The sequence below is a fragment of the Haematobia irritans genome, chromosome 4, assembly GCF_050003625.1.
Source record: "Haematobia irritans isolate KBUSLIRL chromosome 4, ASM5000362v1, whole genome shotgun sequence".
NCBI lineage: Eukaryota > Metazoa > Arthropoda > Insecta > Diptera > Muscidae > Haematobia > Haematobia irritans.
The window spans coordinates 67,647,661-67,662,198 of record NC_134400.1 but is presented as its reverse complement, the minus strand read 5'-3'; the positions used below and the strand labels follow the sequence as shown (position 1 = coordinate 67,662,198).

Below are 14,538 nucleotides of genomic sequence, written 5' to 3'. Positions count from 1 at the left end.
CTCTCGCAACAATCCACGGTTCAGCTTTGGTGAGGCTTGAGCCTGTAGAAACTTCCCGCATATGATTTTCACCATAGTCTGCAGGTTTTATGTCCCCATCGGCTTCTCTAGGAGATTTTTTCACTGCGGACTCTACCGGAGGCTTGTCCGTTTCGGAATCCTTTGGCTGATCGCTTTTGTATACCTTCATATGGATATCATGAAAGCCATAACTTACGCGTCCTTGGGTCTGGGCTAGATGTGGCAGCGACTCTATGTTTAATATAAACACCGCATGGTCCATCCACCTCATCCAAACGACCAACCTTCCAATCGGCGGTTGGAAGATCTGGGTTACATTCTTTTAGTCTCTCTAGTATTGACTCAGGATCAGGAGGGTTTGCCGGTATCCATGCATGTGCTCTAGGTTTATTTATTTATTTATTTATTCATTCAGCTATGGTAAGCCAGGTTGAAGATAAATTCATTAGTACAATAGGTTTATATATACTTTAACGTTAAACAAAAAATGCGGACCAGAAAAAAAAATTATGTAACGATGAAAAAAAACTGGATAAAATGAACAAAATAGATAGCCTCAACTTCTTTAAAATGTGACAATTACGACCAGAAAAAAAGAAGTTGAGAAGAAAAAAAACTGGTGTACGTTGGCATAATAACGGGATTGTCACAAACGGGAACAAAAATGTAAGCTGGTGACAGGAACATTCGAATCCATCAGATTATAGGAATTGGTGAGACAACAATCAGGAAACAGTAAATCAGGAAGCAGTAAATTGAAGAGACAAATAGAACGGTAGAGGCAGGAACAATTTGCTGACAGATGATATAGGTTAGCAGGAACAACTTGGAAGGCAGGAACAGTGATGCGATCAGAACAGGAGAGAATTTTACTAGAACAGTTCTCGAGACAGCCAATTTTCCAGGGTACGGGGTAAAGACTTAGGTAGAAATATAACGAAGTTCCATGGCAAAGCTTAAAGTGGTGTACGATGCTGGACGACGTGTATCAAAACTCGTTTAACAATATGAATCGGATCAGATAAATCAAATACATTGCTAAATTCATTGTAATGTCTACAGAGGCGGTAAAAGGAACTGTGTTCCTCGTAATTATTTCTAACGACGGGTAGTTTCAATGGAATGTATTGTCGCGTAACACGTGAAGGAACATTAATGTCAAGTTTACTAATCAATTGCTGTGAGTTGATTTCACCTTTCAGGAGTCTACTAATAAAAATTACATCAAACACTAAACGTCTTCGCTCCAGAGTCGGTAAATCTATCAATTTCAAGCGATTTACATAAGGAGGGAGATCAGATGATCAGTCCAACCTAAACCACGTAACGCAAAAAGTAGAAATCTCTTCTGAACCGATTCAACTCTATCAACATAACATTGATAACTGGGAGACCAAACGACAGACGCATATTCCAGGATCGGACGGACAAGTGAGGTATAGATACGTTTCGAAAGGTAAGGATCATTAAATTCCCTCGACCATCTCTTAATGAAACCCAGTGTGGACATAGCCCTGGAGACAATTGACTCAACGTGAGAATCAAACTTCAGTCTGCGATCAAATAACACAACTAAATCATTAAATATTTGAACGTCTTCCAATTTAACGTTGTCAATATAATATTCCGTCAATAAAGCATTGGACCGAAAGAAGGTCATCTTCTTGCATTTGCCGAAATTGAGACACATTCCATTAATGTCACACCAGCGAACAACCAGATCCAGATCTCCCTGTAAACGACAAGAGTCAACCGTCGTACTAATGGACGAAAATAATTTCACATCATCCGCATACATCAATATATTTGAATGATGGATGGCCGATGACAAATCGTCAAGATAAAGAGCGAACAGTACTGGTCCGATATGGCTTCCCTGAGGAACCCCAGATGTAACCGATATCTTACGAGATGTTCGACCCTTAAACATAACGCATTGAACCCTGTCAGACAAGTTGGATGAAATCCAGCATAGTAAAGCTGGAGGAAACCCTAGCGCAGATAACTTATACAACAATAGACGATGATTAACCTTATCAAAGGCCTTGCTGAAGTCAGTATAGACAACATCAACTTGATTACGCCTTGAGAATGCATCATGTATATATGAGGTAAACTCCAAAAGATTTGTCGACGTAGACTTCCCTTTCATAAAACCGTGTTGATACACCGAAAATATAGACCTTAATGAGTGAACGAGTCTATCAGTAACCAATCGTTCAAAAAGCTTCGGAATAGCACTTAGTTTGGCTATTCCCCTGTAATTCTCTATCTCCGTCCTATTTCCCTTCTTGTACAAGGGTATAATGTAGCTCTCCTTCCATAACGTAGGAAAACAACCTGATGACAAAGAATAATTGAATAGATTCGTCAGGGGAATGCACAACACGGATGCACAGTTCCTTAATACCGCTGAAGGAACTCCATCCGTGCCAGGGCTAAAATCTAATTTCAAGAAGCAAAGTGCACTTAACACCTCGTCAGACGTAAACCATATATTGGGAATCGTATCGAAAGTGCGAATCCTGTAAGGGTAATATACATCAACGGCCGAATACTCAACATAAGTCTTCTCAAAAAAATCAGCAAATAAGTTAGCAATTCCATGAACATCCGAACACTCCTTGTCCAAGTACCTAAGTGTATTTGGAAAACTCGTCACATTCCTCTTAGAGTTCACAAAGTTATAAAAACATCTCGGATTAGCATTAAGGTTAAATCTCATACGTTCCAAATATCTTTCATAACATTCCTTAGACTTCTCCTGATATAAGTAACGTGCATTAATATATCTCGTGTAATTCAAGTCCGAGTTGACACTTTTAAATCTTTTAAACAATCTGTTCTTTCGATTTCTCAGACTTCTTAATTCTTTGCTGAACCATGGCGGACCGGGTGTATAAGCGCTCATACGAGATATTGGCACTGCTTGACGGAAGCAATAATGAATCTCATCGTAGAATGACGATAAACAGCCCGAGAGGTCGCCGGTAAGTGGTGGCCAAATAACGCGAGACAATAAATCGTGAAGAATTGAGAAGTCAGTACGTTTAAAATCATATCGAAGACAGTCTTGACTAATAACCTTATCCATCGATCCATTAACATTAAGAGATAATGCAAGGGTAGGATGGTATACATCCTCAGGTGTCACAAATGGATCAACACGAGAAACATTAATATCCGATACATTAGAAAATATGAGGTCCAAAAATCTTCCAAAATAATTCGTAACTGAGTTCAACTGTACGAGGCATAATTCAGAAACATCAAAAAAATCCTTAAATATTCCTAAATTGGTCGGTACAAGTGTATCATCCACGGAATTGAGCCAGTGTAAACTCGGTACGTTAAAATCGCCAAATACTAAAATTATGTCATCAGCTGTGAGTCTATCCATAGTCAACCTGATAAGATCCAAGTGAGTCATATATATACCCATGTCAGAATTCGGTGGTATGTATGAGCATGTAATGAAAATGTTCAGTCGGGAGAGGTTCAAGCGTACAGAAATAAAATCAATATCATGGGGGACATTTAAATCCTGCAAATGTGATAAAAACGAGCTTCTCACGGCTATCAAGATACCACCACCCCTACGAGCTAACCGATCCTTTCTATAGACGTTAAATTCTGTACAAAATAATTCCAGATCGAAAATGTCTGGTTTTAGCCATGCCTCAGTGAATATAACAATATTCGACTAACTCCAAAGCGGCTCCTTCCAAAACTTCACCAATTAGCATCAAAGCAGCTTTAAAGCAATCCACAGACTTTTGATCCGCAAATGCTATTAACTTATATCGTCCTTGATACCATCCAGCATCTTGCCGTTGAGGACTTGGTCCGAGATACTTTTTTCGCACCCCTGAGTAGACACCAGACATCGTATTTTCAATTTCCCCCCATTTTTGCTTTGGAACCATACCGTCCAATGCTCCTTTATTAATGATTTTTAAGGAATCGCTTTGCTTAGTCGACAACGTGCTTGGGTCGACAGATCCTAATTTCTTTAGGATAAACAAAGCATTTCTGCGTTCTTTGAATCTCTTTTGTGAGGGATTACCTCCTTTTGATATCGTGTGACCCCAAGAATCTTGGGGTAATTTGTGGTCGGAATTATTACTCCATCGACTCTGATATTCAACTGCCTGCGCACTTCTGCCGTCCATGTAGTAAATAGTGTGGCTGAGGATTTGGTGGGGGATATCCTCAAGTTTCTCGCAGTGAAATAACTGGAAAGATTAGCTATGTAGAAGTTCAACCGATCGCAAATGTCATCAACATTGCGCACAGATGGCAAGATTGTACAGTAATCCGCATATGATACAATCTCGACGCCGTCAGGAAGGGGTGGAATCGAGGACATGTAGAGGTTAAACAGTGCCGGAGATATCACCCCACCTTGGGGAACTCCCTGTTTAACTCTACGCGGTCTTGACTTTCTGTCCCTAAATTCCACGTACGACTGGCGTCCACACATATAATTCAGCACCCAACGTTTCGCTCCTGTCGGTAGGGACGTATTCTCGATGTCCTCAAATAATGTGGCATGGTTGACCGTATCGAATGCTTTCGATAGGTCAAGCGCCACGAGGACCGTCCTATGACACGGCCTGGGCTGGTTAAGTCCCTTATTAATATGTGTCGAAATGGCATGTAAGGCTGTTGTCGTACTATGTACCTTACGGAATCCATGTTGATGGTGGGCAGCTGGAAAATTCTCCACAAGGCTGGGGAGGAGTAATGCCTCAAGTGTCTTGGCTACTGGCGAAAGAAGGGATATCGGTCTGTACGATTCACCTTTGCTCGAATCTTTGCCCGGTTTCAGTAGTGGAATCACCCTTCCCATTTTCCAGACATCGGGTATAATGTGTGATTCCAAAGACAAATTGAGGAGTCTGGTCAGGTACTCAACTCCCAGTATTCCCAGATGCTTCAGCATTAGCATTGAAATTCCGTCAGGGCCCAGCGCCTTAGATGGTTTCGCGTACACGACGGGTGGCTCTCCTTTTCGCTCTATCACTCTCGGGATGCTCGACAAACTGTCGGTTGAAGTATTTGGCGCACCTCTTCGGATCAGTCACAGTCACGTCGCCAAATGTGACTGAAATCCCATCATCCCTTGTGGAGGGGTTCGAGAGGGCTCTAACTGTTGACCACAATTTACCAGTTCCTGTTCCTAAGTTACATTGCTTCAGGTGCTCTAACTAAGTGTTCCGCTTATGCTCGTCGACTATCTTACTAATCTCTAGATTTAGTTCTCTGATTCTAGGATCAGCAGGGTTAGCACGACGGCGTTCATCACGCTCGTCTGCGAGTCCCGCCGCTTCGGCTGGGAAGTTGGGCCTCACTTGGGCAATTCGACCAGCGGGTATGAAGCGAGCGGCTGCTGCGTTGATGATGTCCCGGAACTCCCTCTGGGCAACATGAACATGTGAGGGGGACGGGAGCTCACTGAAGCGGCGATCGGTGTATTCTCTGAAGCCTTCCCAGTTGGTTTCTTTTGATTAATAAACGTCCGGCGTTCAGAGGTTATGAAATCGGAGGGTCGGTTGATGGTGAGAATTATGGGGAGGTGGTCCGAACCCAATGAAATGACGGGTTGCCAGGAGACGTCATTTATCAGACCAGGCGATGCTAACGATAAATCTGGCGAACTGCTGCAGTCACCCATAATTCTCGTGGGGGCATCTTCGTTCACCGTGCAAAATGTGGAGTCGTCTATCTGCTCTGCCAAAGCTATGCCTCTCTGGTCATTACCCAGGAGAGAATGCCAAAGTTCATGGTGGGCATTAAAATCTCCTAGAACCAATCGGTTATGCCCGCTCAACAACCACTCAATGTTTGGGCTATAACCAGGAGCACAGCTACCAACCGGCGGTATGTACACATTGTATAGCTCTATCTCGGCAGCCCCACATTTAACTGCTACCCCCATACATTCCATGTACGGGTCATTAGTGTCTAGCACAAGCGTGATAGGTCTATACTGCACGGAACGGTGTAATATGAAAGCCAGGCCACCACCTCCATTTCTTGTGCGATCCTTCCGTAGGACATTGTACCCATCACAATGTCGTAGGCTGCAGGTGGGATTCAGCTTTGTTTCCTGGATCGCCGCGACCCTTATCCTTTTCCGATTCATAAAGTCTACGATCTCACTAATCTTACCACGGAGCCCGTTGCAATTAAATTGCAAAAATGATGCACTCTCCGGAACTGGTACAACAATATTCGGTGTAAGATGCTGCGGCGGAGAATATTGTTGTGCGGGAGAAGTCGGTGGGGTCACATAATCAGATGACCCACTGCTGCTGTCATTGGCACAGCATCCTGCCACGAAGTCAGTTTGACTATACTCCCGCAGCGATGTTAGGCCGGAGCAGTTCCGAAAGTGCACCCATTCCATGCACCGGTTACACCTCACCGAAACCGAGCGATGGTGAATTCGATTTCGGCAGACGGCACAGTACCATGGTCCGGGGTTTTCCCGGCTCGGACCAAAAGCAGGCGGAGAAGGCTCCCCGGGATGCACCTTCTCCAACACGAAAAAACGGACGAGACAACACGTACACTGAGGTGGCAGCCGCTGGCCGATGGTTGGTATCCATCGGGTCAATCCGGTGCGTAGAACCCGCCGCCGTGCGATTGGAGATTGAAGGCCTTAGTAATACGCTCTACTGCGTGTTCGATATCTTGCACAGAACGATTCCCTATACCTATTCCAATCAGCTTTCCTAACATTTGGCGGAAATATTGTCTTTGAAGTACGAACAGCCAATTTGAAACTGATGTAGCGATAATCTGAGAAGCTATGTTCCCTCAAAAGTTGCCACTCAGATATCTTATCAATCAGTTCCGGAGAGCCCAATGTGACGTCCAACACCTCTTGCCTGGTTTTGGTGACGAAGGTTGGTGCATCTCCCTTATTGCAAACTACCAGGTTAGTACGTAAAAAACATCTATTAACGACTCTCTCCTTGCATTAGTATCACTACTTCCCCAAATACTTGTGTGCAGTTGCATCGCATCCCATAATGAGTTTCGTCTTTGTTTTCAGCGACTCCTCAACTAAGGTCTTAACGGAACATGGAGGCATCTCCCTATCATGTCCCATGTAGACCGAGGATACCCAGTATTTGCATTTGGATATCTCTAGAATGGCTACGACAGTGTCTGCATTGCTCAATGAAGGAAACAGAAAAAAGTTTAGTTAGCTCTTAGCAATTATACATGCTCGATTTAACATATATCTTTATCGGTATTATGCAAAAGTTTGGAACCCGTAGTGCTTAATTCACAGATCTTGTTCTTATATATGTATGGTTCTTGAATAAGAACTATATCTATGTCTCCTTTCATCAGGAGAACTTTTAAGGCAGCACAAGCGGCCTTACAATGGTGAAGATTTATCTGGAGGAACCGTAGAACCATCCAAATTTTCAACCACCGTCACATCAGCCGCTTCAATTGAGTCATCAAGGGCTTCCTCTTCACAGATCTCGGTGACTCTCGCAACAATCCGCGGTTCAGCTTTGGTGAGGCTTGAGCCTGTAGAAACTTCCCGCATATGATTTTCACCATAGTCTGCAGGTTTTATGTCCCCATCGGCTTCGCTAGGAGATTTATTCACTGCGGACTCTACCGGAGGCTTGTCCGTTTCGGAATCCTTTGGCTGATCGCTTTTGTATACCTTCATATGGATATCATGAAAGCCATAACTTACGCGTCCTTGGGTCTGGGCTAGATGTGGCAGCGACTCTATGTTTAATATAAACACCGCATGGTCCATCCACCTCATCCAAACGACCAACCTTCCAATCGTCGGTTGGAAGATCTGGGTTACATTCTTTTAGTCTCTCTAGTATTGACTCAGGATCAGGAGGGTTTGCCGGTATCCATGCATGTGCTCTAGGTTTATTTATTTATTTATTTATTCATTCAGCTATGGTAAGCCAGGTTGAAGATAAATTCATTAGTACAATAGGTTTATATATACTTTAACGTTAAACAAAAAATGCGGACCAGAAAAAAATTATGTAACGATGAAAAAAAACTGGATAAAATGAACAAAATAGATAGCCTCAACTTCTTTAAAATGTGACAATTACGACCAGAAAAAAAGAAGTTGAGAAGAAAAAAAACTGGTGTACGTTGGCATAATAACGGGATTGTCACAAACGGGAACAAAAATGTAAGCTGGTGACAGGAACATTCGAATCCATCAGATTATAGGAATTGGTGAGACAACAATCAGGAAACAGTAAATCAGGAAGCAGTAAATTGAAGAGACAAATAGAACGGTAGAGGCAGGAACAATTTGCTGACAGATGATATAGGTTAGCAGGAACAACTTGGAAGGCAGGAACAGTGATGCGATCAGAACAGGAGAGAATTTTACTAGAACAGTTCTCGAGACAGCCAATTTTCCAGGGTACGGGGTAAAGACTTAGGTAGAATTATAACGAAGTTCCATGGCAAAGCTTAAAGTGGTGTACGATGCTGGACGACGTGTATCAAAACTCGTTTAACAATATGAATCGGATCAGATAAATCAAATACATTGCTAAATTCATTGTAATGTCTACAGAGGCGGTAAAAGGAACTGTGTTCCTCGTAATTATTTCTAACGACGGGTAGTTTCAATGGAATGTATTGTCGCGTAACACGTGAAGGAACATTAATGTCAAGTTTACTAATCAATTGCTGTGAGTTGATTTCACCTTTCAGGAGTCTACTAATAAAAATTACATCAAACACTAAACGTCTTCGCTCCAGAGTCGGTGAATCTATCAATTTCAAGCGATTTACATAAGGAGGGAGATCAGAGGATCAGTCCAACCTAAACCACGTAACGCAAAAAGTAGAAATCTCTTCTGAACCGATTCAACTCTATCAACATAACATTGATAACTGGGAGACCAAACGACAGACGCATATTCCAGGATCGGACGGACAAGTGAGGTATAGATACGTTTCGAAAGGTAAGGATCATTAAATTCCCTCGACCATCTCTTAATGAAACCCAGTGTGGACATAGCCCTGGAGACAATTGACTCAACGTGAGAATCAAACTTCAGTCTGCGATCAAATAACACAACTAAATCATTAAATATTTGAACGTCTTCCAATTTAACGTTGTCAATATAATATTCCGTCAATAAAGCATTGGACCGAAAGAAGGTCATCTTCTTGCATTTGCCGAAATTGAGACACATTCCATTAATGTCACACCAGCGAACAACCAGATCCAGATCTCCCTGTAAACGACAAGAGTCAACCGTCGTACTAATGGACGAAAATAATTTCACATCATCCGCATACATCAATATATTTGAATGATGGATGGCCAATGACAAATCGTCAAGATAAAGAGCGAACAGTACTGGTCCGATATGGCTTCCCTGAGGAACCCCAGATGTAACCGATATCTTACGAGATGTTCGACCCTTAAACATAACGCATTGAACCCTGTCAGACAAGTTGGATGAAATCCAGCATAGTAAAGCTGGAGGAAACCCTAGCGCAGATAACTTATACAACAATAGACGATGATTAACCTTATCAAAGGCCTTGCTGAAGTCAGTATAGACAACATCAACTTGATTACGCCTTGAGAATGCATCATGTATATATGAGGTAAACTCCAAAAGATTTGTCGACGTAGACTTCCCTTTCATAAAACCGTGTTGATACACCGAAAATATAGACCTTAATGAGTGAACGAGTCTATCAGTAACCAATCGTTCAAAAAGCTTCGGAATAGCACTTAGTTTGGCTATTCCCCTGTAATTCTCTATCTCCGTCCTATTTCCCTTCTTGTACAAGGGTATAATGTAGCTCTCCTTCCATAACGTAGGAAAACAACCTGATGACAAAGAATAATTGAATAGATTCGTCAGGGGAATGCACAACACGGATGCACAGTTCCTTAATACCGCTGAAGGAACTCCATCCGTGCCAGGGCTAAAATCTAATTTCAAGAAGCAAAGTGCACTTAACACCTCGTCAGACGTAAACCATATATTGGGAATCGTATCGAAAGTGCGAATCCTGTAAGGGTAATATACATCAACGGCCGAATACTCAACATAAGTCTTCTCAAAAAAATCAGCAAATAAGTTAGCAATTCCATGAACATCCGAACACTCCTTGTCCAAGTACCTAAGTGTATTTGGAAAACTCGTCACATTCCTCTTAGAGTTCACAAAGTTATAAAAACATCTCGGATTAGCATTAAGGTTAAATCTCATACGTTCCAAATATCTTTCATAACATTCCTTAGACTTCTCCTGATATAAGTAACGTGCATTAATATATCTCGTGTAATTCAAGTCCGAGTTGACACTTTTAAATCTTTTAAACAATCTGTTCTTTCGATTTCTCAGACTTCTTAATTCTTTGCTGAACCATGGCGGACCGGGTGTATAAGCGCTCATACGAGATATTGGCACTGCTTGACGGAAGCAATAATGAATCTCATCGTAGAATGACGATAAACAGCCCGAGAGGTCGCCGGTAAGTGGTGGCCAAATAACGCGAGACAATAAATCGTGAAGAATTGAGAAGTCAGTACGTTTAAAATCATATCGAAGACAGTCTTGACTAATAACCTTATCCATCGATCCATTAACATTAAGAGATAATGCAAGGGTAGGATGGTATACATCCTCAGGTGTCACAAATGGATCAACACGAGAAACATTAATATCCGATACATTAGAAAATATGAGGTCCAAAAATCTTCCAAAATAATTCGTAACTGAGTTCAACTGTACGAGGCATAATTCAGAAACATCAAAAAAATCCTTAAATATTCCTAAATTGGTCGGTACAAGTGTATCATCCACGGAATTGAGCCAGTGTAAACTCGGTACGTTAAAATCGCCAAATACTAAAATTATGTCATCAGCTGTGAGTCTATCCATAGTCAACCTGATAAGATCCAAGTGAGTCATATATATACCCATGTCAGAATTCGGTGGTATGTATGAGCATGTAATGAAAATGTTCAGTCGGGAGAGGTTCAAGCGTACAGAAATAAAATCAATATCATGGGGGACATTTAAATCCTGCAAATGTGATAAAAACGAGCTTCTCACGGCTATCAAGACACCACCACCCCTACGAGCTAACCGATCCTTTCTATAGACGTTAAATTCTGTACAAAATAATTCCAGATCGAAAATGTCTGGTTTTAGCCATGCCTCAGTGAATATAACAATATTCGACTAACTCCAAAGCGGCTCCTTCCAAAACTTCACCAATTAGCATCAAAGCAGCTTTAAAGCAATCCACAGACTTTTGATCCGCAAATGCTATTAACTTATATCGTCCTTGATACCATCCAGCATCTTGCCGTTGAGGACTTGGTCCGAGATACTTTTTTCGCACCCCTGAGTAGACACCAGACATCGTGTTTTCAATTTCCCCCCATTTTTGCTTTGGAACCATACCGTCCAATGCTCCTTTATTAATGATTTTTAAGGAATCGCTTTGCTTAGTCGACAACGTGCTTGGGTCGACAGATCCTAATTTCTTTAGGATAAACAAAGCATTTCTGCGTTCTTTGAATCTCTTTTGTGAGGGATTACCTCCTTTTGATATCGTTACCTTAGAAAAGGTTTGACTTGCCAAAGTGTCGCCACCTGTCGACCCGTCTAAAGGTCGACTAAATTTATAACTTCAGTCGATACCCGTCCACTGGACCCTAAAGTTAGCAACCCAGTGGATGACTTTGAATTTCTCTGCATGGTGGTTTAATTTTCCACCACACGTGAAATTCGTAATAGGTACCTATTACGATGAAATAATCTGCTATTAAAAAAAACACGTCCGTTCAGTTCGACGGTTGAAATATGCAACCGTCAGACAGACAGCTACCTTGTGGAATGCCATTGAAAATGTCTACACTGTTTTATCCCATGATGAGCGTTCTCCTGCTGAGAAATGAATGAATCCAAGCAATCACGTATAGGGGAAAATTAAGATTCATCATTATTTTAATAAGGATATTTATGTCTACACATTCATATGCTGTTGATACATCAAGTGTCATCATAATTGTTTTTTCGTCTTTTTCCTTGTATACTGATATTGAATGTAACAAGTCATTTACACATGAAGCGGCAGACTTATATTTTTGATATGTGTATGATCTGTGTGGCAGAACATTGTTTTTAATCAAAAATTCATTAAGCCATTTTTCTTCATTAAATTTAGGATTTTTAACAACACCGATAATAGAGCAATATGTCTAAAATTTGTTATATCTGTAAGATCTTTGCCTCTTTTCGGAATTGGAATTATTTTAATCTTCCTCCAGTCCATTTATTTCACATTTTGCCCATGCTTTATTTAATGCAGTTAGGTTATGTGGCAGCCCGATGTATCAGGCTCACTTAGACTATTCAGTCCATTGTGATACCACAGTGGTGAATGTAAATGGGTTCTTCTTTACGAATTTAATTGAATTTCTGATGTTAGCTATCGCCTGATGAAGATTTTCTGCGTTTGAGCTACTTTTGCACAAATCAAATCGTTTTTGTGCCGCCTGCCGTACTGAATCATTCCGCCATGCTCTGGGTGTTCTTTTAGAGCTTATCTTAAAAGTATCACTTTTAATTTCAGTTTTAAGTGACATGTGTATTTCGTCAATGTCAGTGGAGAAACACAACTGATTTAGATTTTTTAGTAGTTTTGTTTTAGATAAAAAAATTCGATTTTTAATGGTGTTTTCTTGACATGTAATTTGAATTAGGAAATGATGGCTGCCCCCAGCGTAGTTTTGATGACTTCCCAAGTTAAGGATAGATTACTCTTTGTGAAGGGTAGGCCCAAGATTGATTGTGACATTTCTGTTAAGTTTCTTTTGAAGGGTATATCACCATTGTTGAGGAATCTAAAAACAGAGCCCTCAAAAATATTCAGAACCATTTTACCGCGGACGGAATCGAAACTGTCGCCAAAGATTCTTGATCTCGCATTGAAATACCTACTTATGAAAATATTTGGTTTGTTTTCAAAACGAAATATGAGTTTTTCAAGTTCATTTTTTAATATTGCAGTTTATTTCTTTCTTAAGGCATATTGCAACACCTCCGTAATTGTCAACTCTCTTTTTTGACATAATGTTATAATTTGCTCATTTCGATTCAGAATCTTTTTCTTCATAGTTAAAAATTTCACTTAAGAGACACAATTTGATATTTGTTGAGATAGAAATCTAGAAGATTTCTATTTTTGTTTAGTAAGGAATGTGGATTAGCCAACACTGAAACATATGTATAGTCAGGCTTGTAAGATGGGTATCTGGCATTTTCTTTTAAATAGCATAATAATACCAATTCCTTAATCTTCATGTCCAATTAGCTCGCATTTAAAATTGTAATTAATGTAAAGTAATTGATTTGGACGAAAAACCAGCCTGCGTTGATATCAGGCTGACATAAAAATAGTAAGCTACGATGAACCCGTCGTAAAAGGTAAACAAAACACTACTAATGTTGTCGTTAGAATTGTTGTTGTTTCCTTGAAACCAGTTTCAAATAGTTGTCACAGTAGTTGTTGTTGACTAGAAACAAGACATTGTGTGATCGTTCACCAATCAGGTGAATTCAGCAATGCCTCTAAAAATAGATTTAAATCTGTTTTTGCAGTAATGTAATAACAAATTGAAATCGAAAAAATAAGATTAAGGGATTGTAGCTATATGAGAAGATGATGCACAGAGGTGGTGAAAAAAGGATTCAACTTGGGAGAAATGATTCTCGTGTGTAATTTTCATAAGAAATTAGCATATAAGACCCAAATTGAATCACCTCACCCAGACAGATCTTACAAGAGACTATGGAAATGTGGATTAGCCAACACTGAAACATATTTATAGTCAGGCTTGTAAGATGGGTATCTGGCATGTTCTTTTCAATAGCATAATAATACCAATTCCTTAATATTCATGTCCAATTAGCTCGCATTTAAAATTGTAATTAATGTAAAGTTTAAAAAAGTTTAATGCAGAAAGTCCTTCTTGACAGTTAGCTTCTGTAAGAATTGCAGACCTGTGTTGTGTGAAATTCGAGACTATCTTTTCCATGCTGAAAAACTGATTTTGAGGGAAGTTTTATATCAGGTTCCGCAGAAGGTAAAAATCTTTTGGGAGAAGTTGCAGCTATTTTGCTGTATTTTATTGTAGTGATTTTTCTATTTATTTCTTCAGTTATAGACATGGTTGGAGCTTTAGTATTTTTGTAGCGTTATAGTTTGAAGTTGTTTGTTTTTGAAGACATTCCTTTCGTGACAGATTGGACAAAGCCAAACGAATTTATTTTGTGGATTTATAATAATTTCATTAAAAATTTCCTCACCAGTGAATTGTGTGGGCACATATTTGATTATGTAAAATTTTTGTAAAAAACGGTCCGGAATGAAAGCTTTTAGACCCAGGGATTCTAGGTTTCTATTAAGCAAAAATTTGTTTGCCGAGTTTGAATCGCTGAAGGATAACCGAAAGGT

At 40.3% G+C, this 14,538-nt stretch overlaps 1 protein-coding gene across 1 annotated transcript; it reads right to left on the bottom strand.

Moving 5' to 3' along the window:
- Nucleotides 1–667: 667 nt before the first annotated feature.
- LOC142235528 (uncharacterized) lies at nt 668–3,421 on the bottom strand. The gene is made up of 3 exons (XM_075306780.1): nt 1,468–3,421; nt 1,056–1,282; nt 668–976 (listed from the first exon to the last, which is right to left on the bottom strand). The coding sequence occupies exons 1-3, from the start codon at nt 3,419–3,421 to the stop codon at nt 668–670; spliced, it is 2,490 nt and encodes an 829-aa protein (XP_075162895.1).
- Nucleotides 3,422–14,538: the final 11,117 nt, after the last annotated feature.